This window comes from Chiloscyllium punctatum, chromosome 3 (genome assembly GCF_047496795.1).
Source record: "Chiloscyllium punctatum isolate Juve2018m chromosome 3, sChiPun1.3, whole genome shotgun sequence".
In the NCBI taxonomy this organism is placed as follows: Eukaryota; Metazoa; Chordata; class Chondrichthyes; order Orectolobiformes; family Hemiscylliidae; genus Chiloscyllium; species Chiloscyllium punctatum.
Genome location: NC_092741.1, coordinates 141682922 through 141697116, shown reverse-complemented (window position 1 = coordinate 141697116; position 14195 = coordinate 141682922). Strand labels below are relative to the sequence as shown.

The 14195-nt window shown below is 39.2% G+C and overlaps 1 protein-coding gene across 3 annotated transcripts in view; it reads right to left on the bottom strand.

Moving 5' to 3' along the window:
• Window positions 1-1038: 1038 nt before the first annotated feature.
• Window positions 1039-14195, bottom strand: part of grhl1 (grainyhead-like transcription factor 1) — a 120377-nt gene continuing 107220 nt past the window's right edge. For all 3 annotated transcript variants that reach the window (XM_072561595.1, XM_072561614.1, XM_072561604.1), the window contains exons 16-17: window positions 10941-11005; window positions 1039-4680 (exon numbers count right to left, since the gene is read on the bottom strand). In XM_072561595.1, coding sequence (XP_072417696.1) covers window positions 4566-4680; window positions 10941-11005 — 180 coding nt within the window. In that variant the 3' untranslated portion in view covers window positions 1039-4565. The remainder of the gene's footprint in view (window positions 4681-10940; window positions 11006-14195) is intronic.

The following is a 14195-nucleotide window of genomic DNA, read 5'->3' as shown; positions in this document are numbered from 1 at the left end:
GAGTCTAGCATAGTCTTAAATAATGTATAAAACCTTTTCCTAAACCTCCTTTTTGTCCTTCTCCAGTCCAATAGAAATAGTCCTGGTATCTCAAATCTCTTCTTGTAACCATTTTGTAACTGTGACAAAAACGGAAATTACTGGAGAAACTCAGCAGGTCTGGCAGCATCAATGGAGAGAGAAACAAAGTTAATGTTGAATCCGATATATTCTCTTCTGTTACTCTTTTACAGCAGTACTGCCAGACTGCTGATTTTCTCCAGCATTTTCTGTCCAAATTTCCACCATCCACTGTATTTTATTTGTATTTTAAGTTCCTGACTGGAGATCTGTATGATAGGTTCCTGTGCCTGACCTCATACTGGTGAACCTACTTTACATACTCCATGATTTCAATGTCCTTTCTATACTGACATACCGCAAACTGCACTCTCCACTCGAGTTGTAAAGCCTGACTATAGTAATATACAAATTCTTTGCTTGTCCTCAATGCCCCATTATAAAGAGATCTAAATACTGTAAACATTTACTTACCTGCACTTGAGAAGCTCATGTCTGCTGCTATAACTTAGCCAGAAGTGTGATGTGACATCTAATTCCATATCAGAAATAAAGATTTACACAGTATGTATACAAAATGCCTTTGGCAACTTCAGAACATCCCAAACAGTATTTTTGAATTAGAGTAACTGATAAAGTATAAGCAGCCATTTTACCATGTTACCACCTGTGAGAGATTGTGTGCAATGAACAGATCATCTATTCTGGTTGTTCTAGTTTGTTTGATAGAACCTCAGGTGTCTTCAATGGCATGGTTTAAGGCATATATTTTAAATGGTTTTCTTTTTCATTTCCTACTTGTTGGTCCCAAGATGTTCAACAGCAAATTCTTGCAAAGGTTACTACTGAAATATCACCACAAACCTAGCAGAATTATGTTGATTGATCTGAATTCTGTCATGTTTGACTTCACAGAATCTTCCACAGTTCACTAGTCTTTATTTAAATTGTGTAAAGGAATCACACAATAACTCTGACTTGATGTAGAAATGTCCATATAAAATTTATTCCCTTTGGTATACATTTAAGTTTTAATACATCTTTTAAAATGCATATCACAAAAATCAGAAATAAAAACACTTCAATAATATAGTAAAAACAGTTGTGAATAAGATCTTTTCCATTTTCTGCTGAAAAATTTAGGATTGTAAATATAGGCGATTCAAATGTTAATGATACTCAATTGTAGCATGACCTCTTACCAAAAATATATACAGAGATATACGTTTATCTTACATAATTGAATGAAACTGCAATAATTCTTTTCCTTAGCCATGGAAGTAAATTTTGTTTACGAAGACATTTGCTCTTTGTATGTTTTCATATACCGAGTAAATTCAATGTTAAGAATTTGTTTCCTTTTGTTTGGTTTATATATTGATAATTATTTTTAAAAACTGTCTTTTTGAAAAACTTTACAATAAAGCACTAACAAAAACATTTGAAAGTAGAGGAATTCTTTTGGCAAAACATTTAAGTATCCTTCTGTTTTAGTGGCACAGATGAGATGTATTAGGATTAACTCGTTGTTTTAACAAATGTAGAGCATTAAAAGAAATCATTTTTATGGGCAGAACCACCATATCATTGTGGCTTTCTCAGAAGGTTTGTCAGAACATTACACAATAACGTCTAGTTTCGCAGTGATTTCTTCCATCTGGTGTTTTCCTATTCCCAAAATTCAACTATTGGCTGCAGGCCCATGAAGAAAGATTGGTAATTTGGCCAAGTGGCCAGCTCTTCTAGGCAATAAATGTTATTGTGATAATCACAGTTGAATCACAGTCTTTCCCTGTCTGAAGCCCACACATTTTTCCAACAGGCAGCACTTTAGAAGTGACATTTATGGTTGACTCACTTACTTTTTGAACTTTTTGACTGAAATAAACTGTTTTGGTACAGATGAGGGATCATATTTGGGACCATTTGGGATGATAATCTACCCTCCTTACCAACATTATGGCAAGGGCCACAGATTAGGCCAAAATCCCGAGCTGTCAGAATCCGACTTTACATCAGGATTGCTCAGAATCTTCTGTTTCAATCAACTCATCTCTTATTCTTCTGAACCTTCAGGGAATTCAAATCGAAAAGTGTGGCACTGGAAAAGAACAGCAGGTCGGGCAGCATCCAAGGAGAATCAATGTTTCGGACATAAGCCCTTCATCAGGAATGTTGATGAAGGACTTATGCCAGAAACATTGACTCTCCTGCTCCTCGGATGCTGCCTGACCTGCTGTGCTTTTCCAGTGCCACACTTTTCGATTCTGATTGCAGTATCTGCAGTCTTAACTTTCTCTGGGGATACAAGCCTAGCTTGCCCAATATTTCCTCATAAAGGACTCCCCCCACCACCCCAGCATTTTCAGGTACTAATCTCGTTAACATTCTCTGAACTGCTTTGAATGCAATTACGTCCTTCCTTGAATAAGGAGGGTACAAGTATTGACTGTGGGGCTCACTTGAGTGTTTCTGGACCCCCAAAAAACATAATTCAGCCCCTTATAAAGGTCCACTGGGAGTTTTTTTTTGCTGATTCAAGGACTCGCTGACTGGCAGAACCCTGTGTGGCCTGCCATAGCATGTGGTAAGTGAGCTGTCGCCAACATTTGTGTGGAGGAGCTTGGATGATGCCACTATGATCCATAGTAGGTAACCGACCCATGAAGCTAACATTATCCACTGAGAATAGCAGCAGAAGTTCCCAGTGATTATAAAGCAGCATTTCCACACAATGCACATCCTACAGATATTTAATCCTGGGTCCATAAACTTCGGTTTCACATTATATAGAGCACTGGTTGCGCCTGACAAGGGCTTTAACTTTAAAAAGGTTTCAAGCCACTAATTACTTATTAGAAATGTGGTTTGAGATAAAAGGCAACCAGCAGTATTCTATAAACATTATACAGCAGACTTTTAGATACCTCAGCTAGCATATACAGGGGTGCAGTTATGCTGTTTATATGATCACTACAAATTTACAATTTGGAGAGAAAAGGATGTGCCATAAAATATATTAGAAATGTTGAATGTATTGGTCCTGAGATTCAAAATCAAATCATTTGCCACAGGCTAACAAATTTAACATAATTCTTCAATGTACACTTACAATTTTAGAACAGTAGAGTTCTTCATATAGTATGGATGAATTATAATTTGCACTTTTACTTGTTTTACATAGCAACCTAGAGTTGAACAAGTTAATGATAGCATTTCTGTAATTGCTCCATTGTGGTGATACCACTTACAAAGACACTGACTTACACATTGAAATTGCTGTCAAAGGGAGTGCGTAGTCAGAGCAGACTATTTGTTTAAAACAAAACACTAACCTGACCTCAAATTGGCAGATTACTGGAAAAGAAAACTGCAGGATTAACAACCCTTTACAGTTTCCCAGGAGTCCCAAAACAATTTTAAATTAGCCTTAACTGTTTTCTACATTAAAACAAAACTGTTCCATAGTAAACATTTAGAAGTACAGTTGAGGTTTTTTTTTATTAAATAAAATTAAACAATACAATTTATCTTTAAAACGTAAAGACCCAGACCCTCATCCTTAATAAACCTTTTCTTTTTGTAAATGACAATGAAAAAGGTTGTACAAAGTTATATATTTCTGTGATAATATATTGCACTTAATATACTCAAAAAAAATGGCTTGAACTCTGGCTTCTTCAGCCATTCACTGCACTTTCCTGTAGCTAAGGCATTCCGACACCTATAGAAAGGCGTCTCACCACTGTTTGTGTGAAAGTGAAACAGGGACATTCTTCCAAGTGCTTTGTCTCAAATGCTAGTTCCTGCAGTTGATTTTTAAGTTATAAAATGTAACATTTGAATCTCTAAAATCTGAACTTAAGACAAGACACAAATTGAGACAAAACAATATTTACCTTCCATAATAAAAATATAGGATACACAATCACTGAGGCATCTTTTACAAGGTTGTAACACATCAAGGTGTTCAACCAATCACCTGAACGCCAAGTTGTGCTCCATCTCTGAAAGACACTGCTATGCGCTTATTGTTTCTTTACATATATAATATATACAAGACTAACAAGGACATGGGTTTTATTGCAACTGTTCTTTGGTTAACATATATTGATATACTGTATGCATTTTGTTCTTTCTTTTACATCAACATAGCTGTCACAGTAATGAAGAATTTAATTGAGGATTAGAGAACAAAAAGCACGGGAGAAATCATTGGTGGAAACTTGAGTGTCATTACACAGGAACAATTAGCTGTTACTTTATTGCAACATATTATCTCAAATGATGCTGATTACAAATAAACACTTGCTGCAATATTATAGATTTTTGCTTTGAAGATTGGTATTGACTTACAGGGTATGTCTTGTATATATCATATGTATTTTCACACTGTATTTTGTTCCTCTTTTCCTCTAATTTCATAATGTTTGAGTGGCATTAGCCTGGCCAATAAACGCATAGGACTAACAACGAGATAATAGATAACCATTACTCAATTCTCTTCATATTTCAGCAAGAGTGAGCTTGTAGGATCCTGCAATTTCTTCAATGCTTAGTTGGAATGTGTCTTCATTGGAATAGTGCTTCACTATATTATCATCCATGTTCACCAAGATTCTGACAACAGAATTGCAGCATGTTAAAATATACCTTTTGATTATGCATAAAACAGGTAATGGAACTTTACACTACTTTAACACTTCCAGATGGTATTGTGATCAGAAAGTTCCCACATGTGTTGCTGCAGGGCACTGTGTTTGCAAAAGGAGCCAGGTGAATTAACTCGTATTGAGTAAGAGCAAGCATGGGCTTTGAAATCTGGAAGGCTCTTTGAAAGTTGAACTAAAAGGTAGCAAATCATTCTACAAAGGAGATGCTTCTATGTGATGACTCCTTAATTTCATAGCAAGTCCGCATAAAGGAGAAAGTGGGTTCAGACAGTACATTCAGAAGGATCAGTAGAGGCAAATTAAAAAGGTGCAATGATCAAGTGACATCAACAAAATATATGCAGGATGCATCAGGATTACAAAATAGATATTTAAAAAGCCCAATTTGAGAAGATTAAAAGCAGATTGACATTGTTTGTATGGGATGCAGAAATGAAGCAAGACAGTTCTAAGTGCAGAAAAAAGGGAAAGCTGCAGAGAACTAATGAAACAACATCAAAACTAAACCATGAAAATGTTCAAGACTAAGGTCAAGAGATTTGTGTTTTTGTTAGGTAAGAGTAGCAAAGGACCTTTTGCTCAAAAAGTTGGAATAAATGGAGTTAAGGAAGACATCAACTTAACAAAATAGCTGAAGAGGTTTGGAGGGATTGAATGACCTACAATTGTCTCCTAGGTTATGTCTGGGAAGGAGGTGGGGTGGAAGGAAATTAAGATGAGCACAAATATTTTAAACTCAATACCGTAAAGTAATGTGCAACATTGTAAAATGAGGGATGATGGATGAGTGGAACTTAGTGAAGGCTGGTTATAGACAGCAGAGTTACGAAGAATTATGAAAGGTGATGGAAGGGAGCTCAACAAGAAAGCCATCTCAGAGATTGAGATGAAAGTAATTAATCATGATCATAAATTAGATGTGGAGCTTGTGACTCAAATGTAATTCAAACAGATTGCCAACATTGCATGAAGTCTGGGCGAATGACTGAGGATAAAATTGGAGACAAGGGAGAAGAGCAGAGTTTGTAGCAATGGCTATTAAAAAAAGGCTTTGGTCTTGACATTTAGTTGTAGGAAGTTTTGAGTCACCCTTGATTTGTGTTCTGATAACACTGGTGAGTGTTGAAGTAAAGGAAATGAATGACGATGAGGAGCTAAACATTAACAATGTAATCTTTGTTCATAAAGCATTGTGTGGATGATGGAAGAGCGTTAAGCACAGATTGTCGAAGAACATCGAAGGTGGCTATGCAGAGCCTGTGATCAACTTCATTACAGAAGAAGCCAAAGTTGGATTAGTTTGTTGAGACAGGAGAAATTGAATTAGAATGAGCAGTCCCATGAAGCAGGATAACCAGTAAAGTAATGAAACAGAATAGTGTGATCACAAACTGGGAATGGTGAGATGAACCATACCAGCGGTAACACACCATGGTCACAATCATAGCAGATGCCAGTCATGAATTGTGATAGCATAATATGCAGGGCCAGAAACTGAATTGGAAAGATTTGTTCGAGAACTGGGGAAAGTTTGTAAGGGGCCTGAATTGTTGTTGAGGAACACTGATTGGTCATAGTGAGCTTCCAAAGAGAAGGTAACGTCCGAGTTAACATCCGAGAAAAGGGTTCTATTAACCATAATCAGCAAGAATGGGAGCCAGTAATAATCGATCGAATGATCAGGAGTTAGGATCAGAAAAGTGGTAGATGTTATAGAAGAGGTGAGCCTGGAGACCACAGGCAGAGGGAGAAGGAAATTTAAAATCTCTCGAGTATTGGGGATGGAATGAGAAGTGCGAAACAATGTCAAGATGCTGTATGATGTGGGAGCTGGCTGATCCCATTGTGAACGGCAGTGACCACATCTGCAGCAAGTGTTGGTTGCTGGAAGAACTCCGGATCAGAGTTGATGATCTGGAATCTGAGCTTCAAACACTGCGGCATATCCGGGAGGGGGAGAGTTACCTGGACGCTTTGTTTCAGGAGGCAGTCACACCTGGGAGATTAATTAATTCCCACTCAGCTAGTGATCAGGCACAAAAGAGTGTGACTGTAAGTGAGGCAGGTAGGGGGACCCAGAGTTCAGGAGTGGAGGAGCCTCAGCCCTTGACCTTGTCCAACAGGTACGAGATTCTTGCTCCCTGTTCGGATGAGGAAAAGGGCTCTGGACAGGATGAGCCAACTGACCAAGGCACCATGGTGCAGAAGGCCATTCAAGAGGGGGGAGCTAATAGACAGGTAGTGGTTATAGGGGATTCTATAATTAGGGGGACAGATAGTATCCTTTGCAAGCCGGATCGGGAGTCTCGCATGGTGTGTTGCCTGCCCGGTGCCAGGGTGCGAGACATCTCTGACCGGCTTGAAAGGATATTGGAGCGGGAGGGGGAGGATCCAGTTGTTGTGGTCCACGTTGGTACCAACAACATAGGCAAGACTAGGGTGGAGGACCTGTTTGGGCATTACAAAGCACTAGGCAGGAAATTGAAGCACAGGTCCTCAAGGGTCATAATCTCCGGATTACTGCCCGAGCCACATGCCAATTGGCATAGGGACAAGAAAATTAGGCAAGTAAACACGTGGCTAAGGGATTGGTGTGGGAAAGAGGGATTCCACTTCATGGGGCACTGGCATCAGTTTTGGAACAGGGGGGATCTGTACCGTTGGGACGGTCTCCACCTGAACCGATCAGGTACCAATGTTCTGGCGAAGAGGATAAATAGGGTGGTCAGTAGGACTTTAAACTTCTGAGTTGGGGGGAAGGGAAAGTGAAAGCGACAGGGAGTATGGAGGTAAATGGAAAGATAAGCAGCAGGATAGCATGTTTCCAGGCGGATTTAAAATTGAGGCAGACTGAGAATGCAGAAAAAAGCAAGGATAACTTAGGACATATGACTTACAACATCTCTAATAAGGAAGTTAGCATTAAGGCACTTTACCTGAATGCTCGTAGCATTCATAACAAAGCCGATGAATTAATGGCACAGATAATAGTGAATGATTATGATGTAGTAGGCATCACAGAGACTTGGTTACAGGGGGGTCAGGACTGGCAGTTAAACCTCCATGGTTTTTCGACTTATCGAAAAGACAGAGAGGTGGGCAGAGGGGGTGGGGTTGCCTTGTTAGTTAAGAACAAAATTAAATCTATGGTATTGAATGACATAGCGTCGGATGATGTGGAGTCTGTGTGGGTGGAATTGAGGAACCACAAAGGCAAAAAAACCATAATTGGAGTTGTGTACAGACCTCCTAACAGTGGTCAGGACCAGGGACGCAACATGTACCGGGAAATAGAGAAGGCATGTCAGAAAGGCAAGGTTACATTGATCATGGGTGACTTCAATATGCAGGTGGACTGGGTAAATAATGTTGCTAGTGGATCTAAAGAAAGGGAATTCATGGAATGCTTACAGGATGGCTTTTTGGAACAGCTTGTCATGGAGCCCACAAGAGAGCAGGCTATTCTGGACCTAGTGCTTTGCAATGAACCAGACTCTATAAAAGATCTTAAAGTAAGGGAACCCTTAGGAAGTAGCGACCATAATATGGTAGAGTTCAGTCTGGAGTTTGAAAGGGAGAAGGCGAAATCTGATGTAATGGTGTTACAGTTGAATAAAGGTAATTATGAGGGCATGAGAGAGGAACTGACTAAAATAGACTGGAAGCAGAGGCTAACCGGGAAGACACTAGAGCAAAAATGGCAGGAGTTTGTAGGTATAATTGAGGACACTGTACAGAGGTTCATTCCCAAGAAAAGAAAGATTAACCGGGGAGGGATTAGACAACCTTGGCTGACAAAGGAAGTCAGGAAATGTATTAAAGAAAAAGAGAGATCCTATAAAGTGGCTAAGAACAGTGGGAAATCAGAAGATTGGGAAGGATACAAAAGCAAACAGAGGATAACAAAGAGTGTAATAAGAAATGAGAGGATCAAATATGAAGGTAGGCTAGCCAGTAATATTAGAAATAATAGTAAAAGTTTCTTTCAGTACATAAGAAACAAACGACAGGCAAAAGTAGACATTGGGCCACTTCAAACTGATGCAGGGAGCCTAGTGATGGGAGATAAGGAAATAGCAGGAGAACTTAACAAGTACTTTGCGTCAGTTTTCACAGTGGAAGACATGAGTAATATCCCAAAAATTAAAGGGTGTCACGGGGCTGAGTTGAGTATGGTTGCCATTACGAAAGAGATAGTGCTAGAAAAGTTAAAAAGTCTTAAAATTGATAAATCTCCTGGCCCCGATGGGATACACCCTAGAGTTCTGAGAGAGGTTGCTGAGGAAATAGCAGAGGCATTGGTTGAGATCTTTCAAGAGTCACTGGAGTCAGGAAAGGTCCCGGATGATTGGAAGATGGCTGTAGTAACCCCCTTGTTCAAGAAAGGATCAAGGCAAAAGATGGAAAATTATAGGCCAATCAGCTTAACCTCGGTTGTTGGTAAAATTCTAGAATCCATCATTAAGGATGAGGTTTCTAAATTCTTGGAAGAGCAGAGTCTGATTAGAACAAGTCAACATGGATTTAGTAAAGGGAGGTCATGCCTGACAAACCTGTTGGAATTTTTTGAAGAGGTAACAAGTAGGTTAGACCAGGGGAACCCAGTGGATGTGGTCTATCTGGACTTTCAAAAGGCCTTTGATAAGGTGCCACACGGGAGACTGCTGAGCAAGGTGAGGGCCCATGGTGTTCGAGGTGAGCTGCTGGGATGGATTGAGGATTGGCTATCTAACAGAAGGCAGAGAGTTGGGATAAAAGGTTCTTTTTCAGAATGGCAGCCGGTGACGAGCGGTGTCCCGCAGGGTTCGGTGCTGGGGCCACAGCTGTTCGCATTATATATTAATGATTTGGATGAGGGAACCGGGGGCATTCTAGCGAAGTTTGCCGATGATACAAAGTTAGGTAGACAGGCAGGTAGTACTGAGGAAGTGGGGAGGCTACAGAAGGATCTAGACAGGTTGGGAGAGTGGTCCAGGAAATGGCTGATGGAATTTAACGTGAGCAAGTGCGAGGTCTTGCACTTTGGCAAAAAGAATATAGGAATGGACTACTTTCTAAATGGTGAGAAACTTAATAAAGCCAAAGCACAAAGGGATCTGGGAGTGCTAGTCGAGGATTCTCTAAAGGTAAACATGCAGGTTGAGTCTGTGATTAAGAAAGCGAATGCAATGTTGTCTCTTATCTCAAGAGGGTTGGAATATAAAAGCAGAGATGTACTACTAAGACTTTATAAAGCTCTGGTTAGGCCCCATTTGGAGTACTGTGTCCAGTTTTGGTCCCCACACCTCAGGAAGGACATACTGGCACTGGAACGTGTCCAGCGGAGATTCACACGGATGATCCCTGGAATGACAGGTCTAGCATATGAGGAACGGCTGAGGATACTGGGATTGTATTCGTTGGAGTTTAGAAGATTAAGGGGAGATCTAATAGAGACGTACAAAATAATACATGGCTTTGAAAAGGTGGATGCTAGAAAATTGTTTCTGTTAGGCGAGGAGACTAGGACCCGTGGACACAGCCTTAGAATTAGAGGGGGTCATTTCAGAACGGAAATGCGGAGACATTTCTTCAGCCAGAGAGTGGTGGGCCTGTGGAATTCATTGCCACGGAGTGCAGTGGAAGCCGGGACGCTAAATGTCTTCAAGGCCGAGATTGATAGGTTCTTGTTGTCTAGAGGAATTAAGGGCTACGGGGAGAACGCTGGCAAGTGGAGCTGAAATGCGCATCAGCCATGATTGAATGGCGGAGTGGACTCGATGGGCCGAATGGCCTTACTTCCACTCCTATGTCTTAAGACTAGGGGATAAGAGGTATTAGAGGTAACTCTCTACACATGGCCTCAATGTTTATGAACAAGCTTTTCATATTTGGAAGTGAAAGTAAAAGATTGCAGGGGGGTGATGGTGGAGTTTGATGAGGCACTTTATCAAAGAAAAGGAGCACTAGTTTCATTTCTCCCCTCCAGGTAACCATGGGGTATTTGGCTAAAGAGAGGGAGTCATGGTAGTCTCTAATGTGGTGAATTATCTAAATAAACAACTAAATAATTTTGTTTTAGATGCAGATAAGTTTGCAGCCCTCCGACCTAATGATAATGGAATTTGTATTGGGGAAATAACAGAAAAGTATTCTTGGTTAATTCACCTACTGCAGAATAATCTTCCCCATACCACAAATGCGACCTGCAAAGTAACACTTACTCACCCTTTCTTGCATTTCTTGTAGACTTTTGCAATTTTATCCAGGGGTACTTCATATTTTTCTGAAATCTAGAATAATAGGCCAAACAATCAAGGTGGTCCTTTTAAAATCAGTTGTGATTTAACAAAAGTATATAGCACCAAAAGAGGCGAGTACATCTGTACTCATTCTTTGAGAGAAAGAAAGAGAGAGGTGCTGAGATGTGGCAGGTGGGTGGATGAGAGAGAGGCAGCAGATAGGTGAGGAGCCAAAAGTGAAAAGTAGGAGGCAAGTTGAAAATATTACTAACTATTATGTTATTAATAATAAGTAGGAATTTAACAACTCTCCATAACCTAACAATGTGCAGATTCTCAAACACTGGACTACCACTGATTGTGTCACTCTCAATTGCAGCTTTTGTTGTTGCAGGATTAAAGAAAAATTGATTCCAAAGACATACAACACATTAAAAACACAGGAAAATTCTCGGGAGTCTGAAAAGTTTTGTATTCCTCACCCGGACCTCAATAATAATATAAAGGCCCTTGCGAGGTTTGCTTATGGACCTATGCATAAGGTAGACTATGCATACTTCCAATTGTGACCTCTACTCAATTCACATTTGCAGTATAGAGAGAACAGCTTGCTTTAAAAATGGTGAATTGGCTTATTACTACACAATTTATAGATATTTAATGGAAAGAAAAATTATAGGTGGAATAAATGTCACTTCTTCTCCAAAGACAAGTTCAGCAGTCATTCTCAATCCTGGGATTCTCTCCCCTCTTCAACAAGGTGTTCTCTTTCTTAATTCCCAGATTTAGCTTCCCCCTTCAGTAGTCACTTAACTTACAAGGACACTTTCCCTGTGATCTTGGCCTACAGTTCACAGCAGCCAACCTCTCTCCAAATCAGATACATTTTGTTTGTTGATGTTAATAAATTTATGAGCAATTTTACTCACTATTCTTAGTAGATTTAAATCAAGAGAAATACGATGAAATATCAAAGGTCATCAGTTCACGATTTCTATCATTTCAAAAGGCAAACCTTCTTTGCCTTTTCCAGATCAGCTTGTCAAATTGAAACAAAAGATCCTGGTTTTATCTTGAGCTATAAATTCAACTTACCTGCTCCCAAGTGACTAAAATACAAGTTACAATACAAAATCCTACAAATATTTCTCTTGTATGGTAATGGAATGGTTATGGTCTGAATTTAAATCCTAGAGGTCATGAGTTCAAATTCTGTCATGGTAAATTTAAATTGAATTCAGTAAATTTGGTCATTTGTGGACCAGGATGTGACTGTGTCAATGGCTGAGGGTGATATTCTTTACACTTCCATAACCATGTCAACTTTTTAAAAATATATTTTGTGCATAGAACGTTTTTCTTTCTACTGGTCAGCACAAATTGCGTATTGCACTGATACTGGTGCACACAAAGTTAATTCCACACATGGATGAAAAAAAAGAGGGAAAATTGCTCCACACCCTTTTCTTTCCTTACAGCCTTGCATCAGTTTATTTTCTAAGTTTGAGCTTGAGTTTGGGGAGAGGCTGGATCGGCTGAAACTTTTTTTACTGGAGCATAGGAAGTTGAGAGGTGATGTGATAGAGGTCTATAAAATCATGAGGGGTATAGATAAGGTGGATGACAGCTGTCCTTTCCCTAGGATGGGGGCTTTCAAGACTAAGGAGCATATTTTTACGGTGAGAGGAGAACAATTTTAAAAAAAACATGAGGGCCAATTTTTGTTACACAGAGAGTAAACATGCGTGGAATGAACTTCCAGAGGAAGTGGTGGATGTGGGTACAGTTATAATGTTTAAAAGAGATTTAGATAAGTACATGAATAAGAAGTATTTGAAGGGATATGCATCAAGCGTGGGTAGGTGGGACAGGTTTAGTTTGGGATTATGCTCAGCATGGACTGGTTGGACGGAAGGGTCTGTTTCCATGCTGTATGACCCTATGTCTCTATATATTATTGTCTTACGAAAGAGTTTGCAAAATATGCTTCCACCATTCTTCCATGCTGTACATTTTGCATCATCATCACTCACAATGCAAAATAAATTCTTCTGGTTTCTGTTGCCAATTATCAGAGATCTGTGAACACATGATACTAACCTCCTGCTGACTGAAACAACTCCTCTTTCCATCTTCTATTTAAAGACATCTCCATTTTTGAATACCTTCATTAAACCTCTCCTCAACTTCTTCTGATTTTAGGAATAAAATCCTAATTTCTCTCCTTTGTCCGCATAACTGAAGTCCCTAATCCTATTTTAATAAATTGCCTCTGCACTCTCTTCAAGATATTTATATCCAGAGGTGCCCAGAGGTGGAAACAACGTTCACACAGAAGCTTTACAAAAAATAGATTTAAAAGGTTACCATAATTTCCTGCTTTCTTTTTACTTTTGGCCTTATAAATAGTGCAAAGGATCCAAATGGGCTTTTTTTAAAAAGACATGACTTTTCCCATCACCTTACAAGACCTCTGTACGTGAATGCTCACATTTCTGTTCTTTCACTCCTTCAAAATTGTGCATTTCTTTCTTCTTCCTATCAAAGTGCATCAGAATGCAACACTTCTGTGCATTAAATTTCATCTGTCAGGTATCTATATCACTCATCTGCTTGCCCACATTATGCTATTATCTTTTTTTTTACTGTTTACCATTTTTCCAAGGTTTGACTCACTGACTAATGTTGAAAGTATGCTCCCTATACACATCTTGGTCCTAGTAATGTTCATGGATAAATATTTTAGACATTGGAATTCGCATAGTGACTCCTCTCCAACCCCTCCTCCCGTCCTTTCCCCAGTCCCATGTGGTTCATTCAGAAATAAATGAATTTGAACTTAGTCGAGATAGGAGTAAGTATATTGCAATCAGCCACATCAATGCTGAAGTTGGGAAAGTTTTTGATGCTGCACTTCTTCACCTTATGTTTTCATTTAAGTCATGATTATTAAATTTTTTTGAAATAGTAGAGGAGTCCTCCCACAATTCAATCATTATTTCCCTTCTTTCATTGGGGAGCATGACATACAATGAGACAAAGGAAGCTTGATTTTGTTTCCTATCTTGAAGAGGAATTATTTACATATGCCTGCGAAAATCTTTTCTGTGGATACTGAGCATTACAGAATCATCTGTTACAAAAATGCTGCAAAGGGTCTCTTTAAAGTCCAGAAATGACAAAGATCCACATTCTGTATTTACTGTGTAGATGAAATAATAAAGAAAAGTTATTAGATATC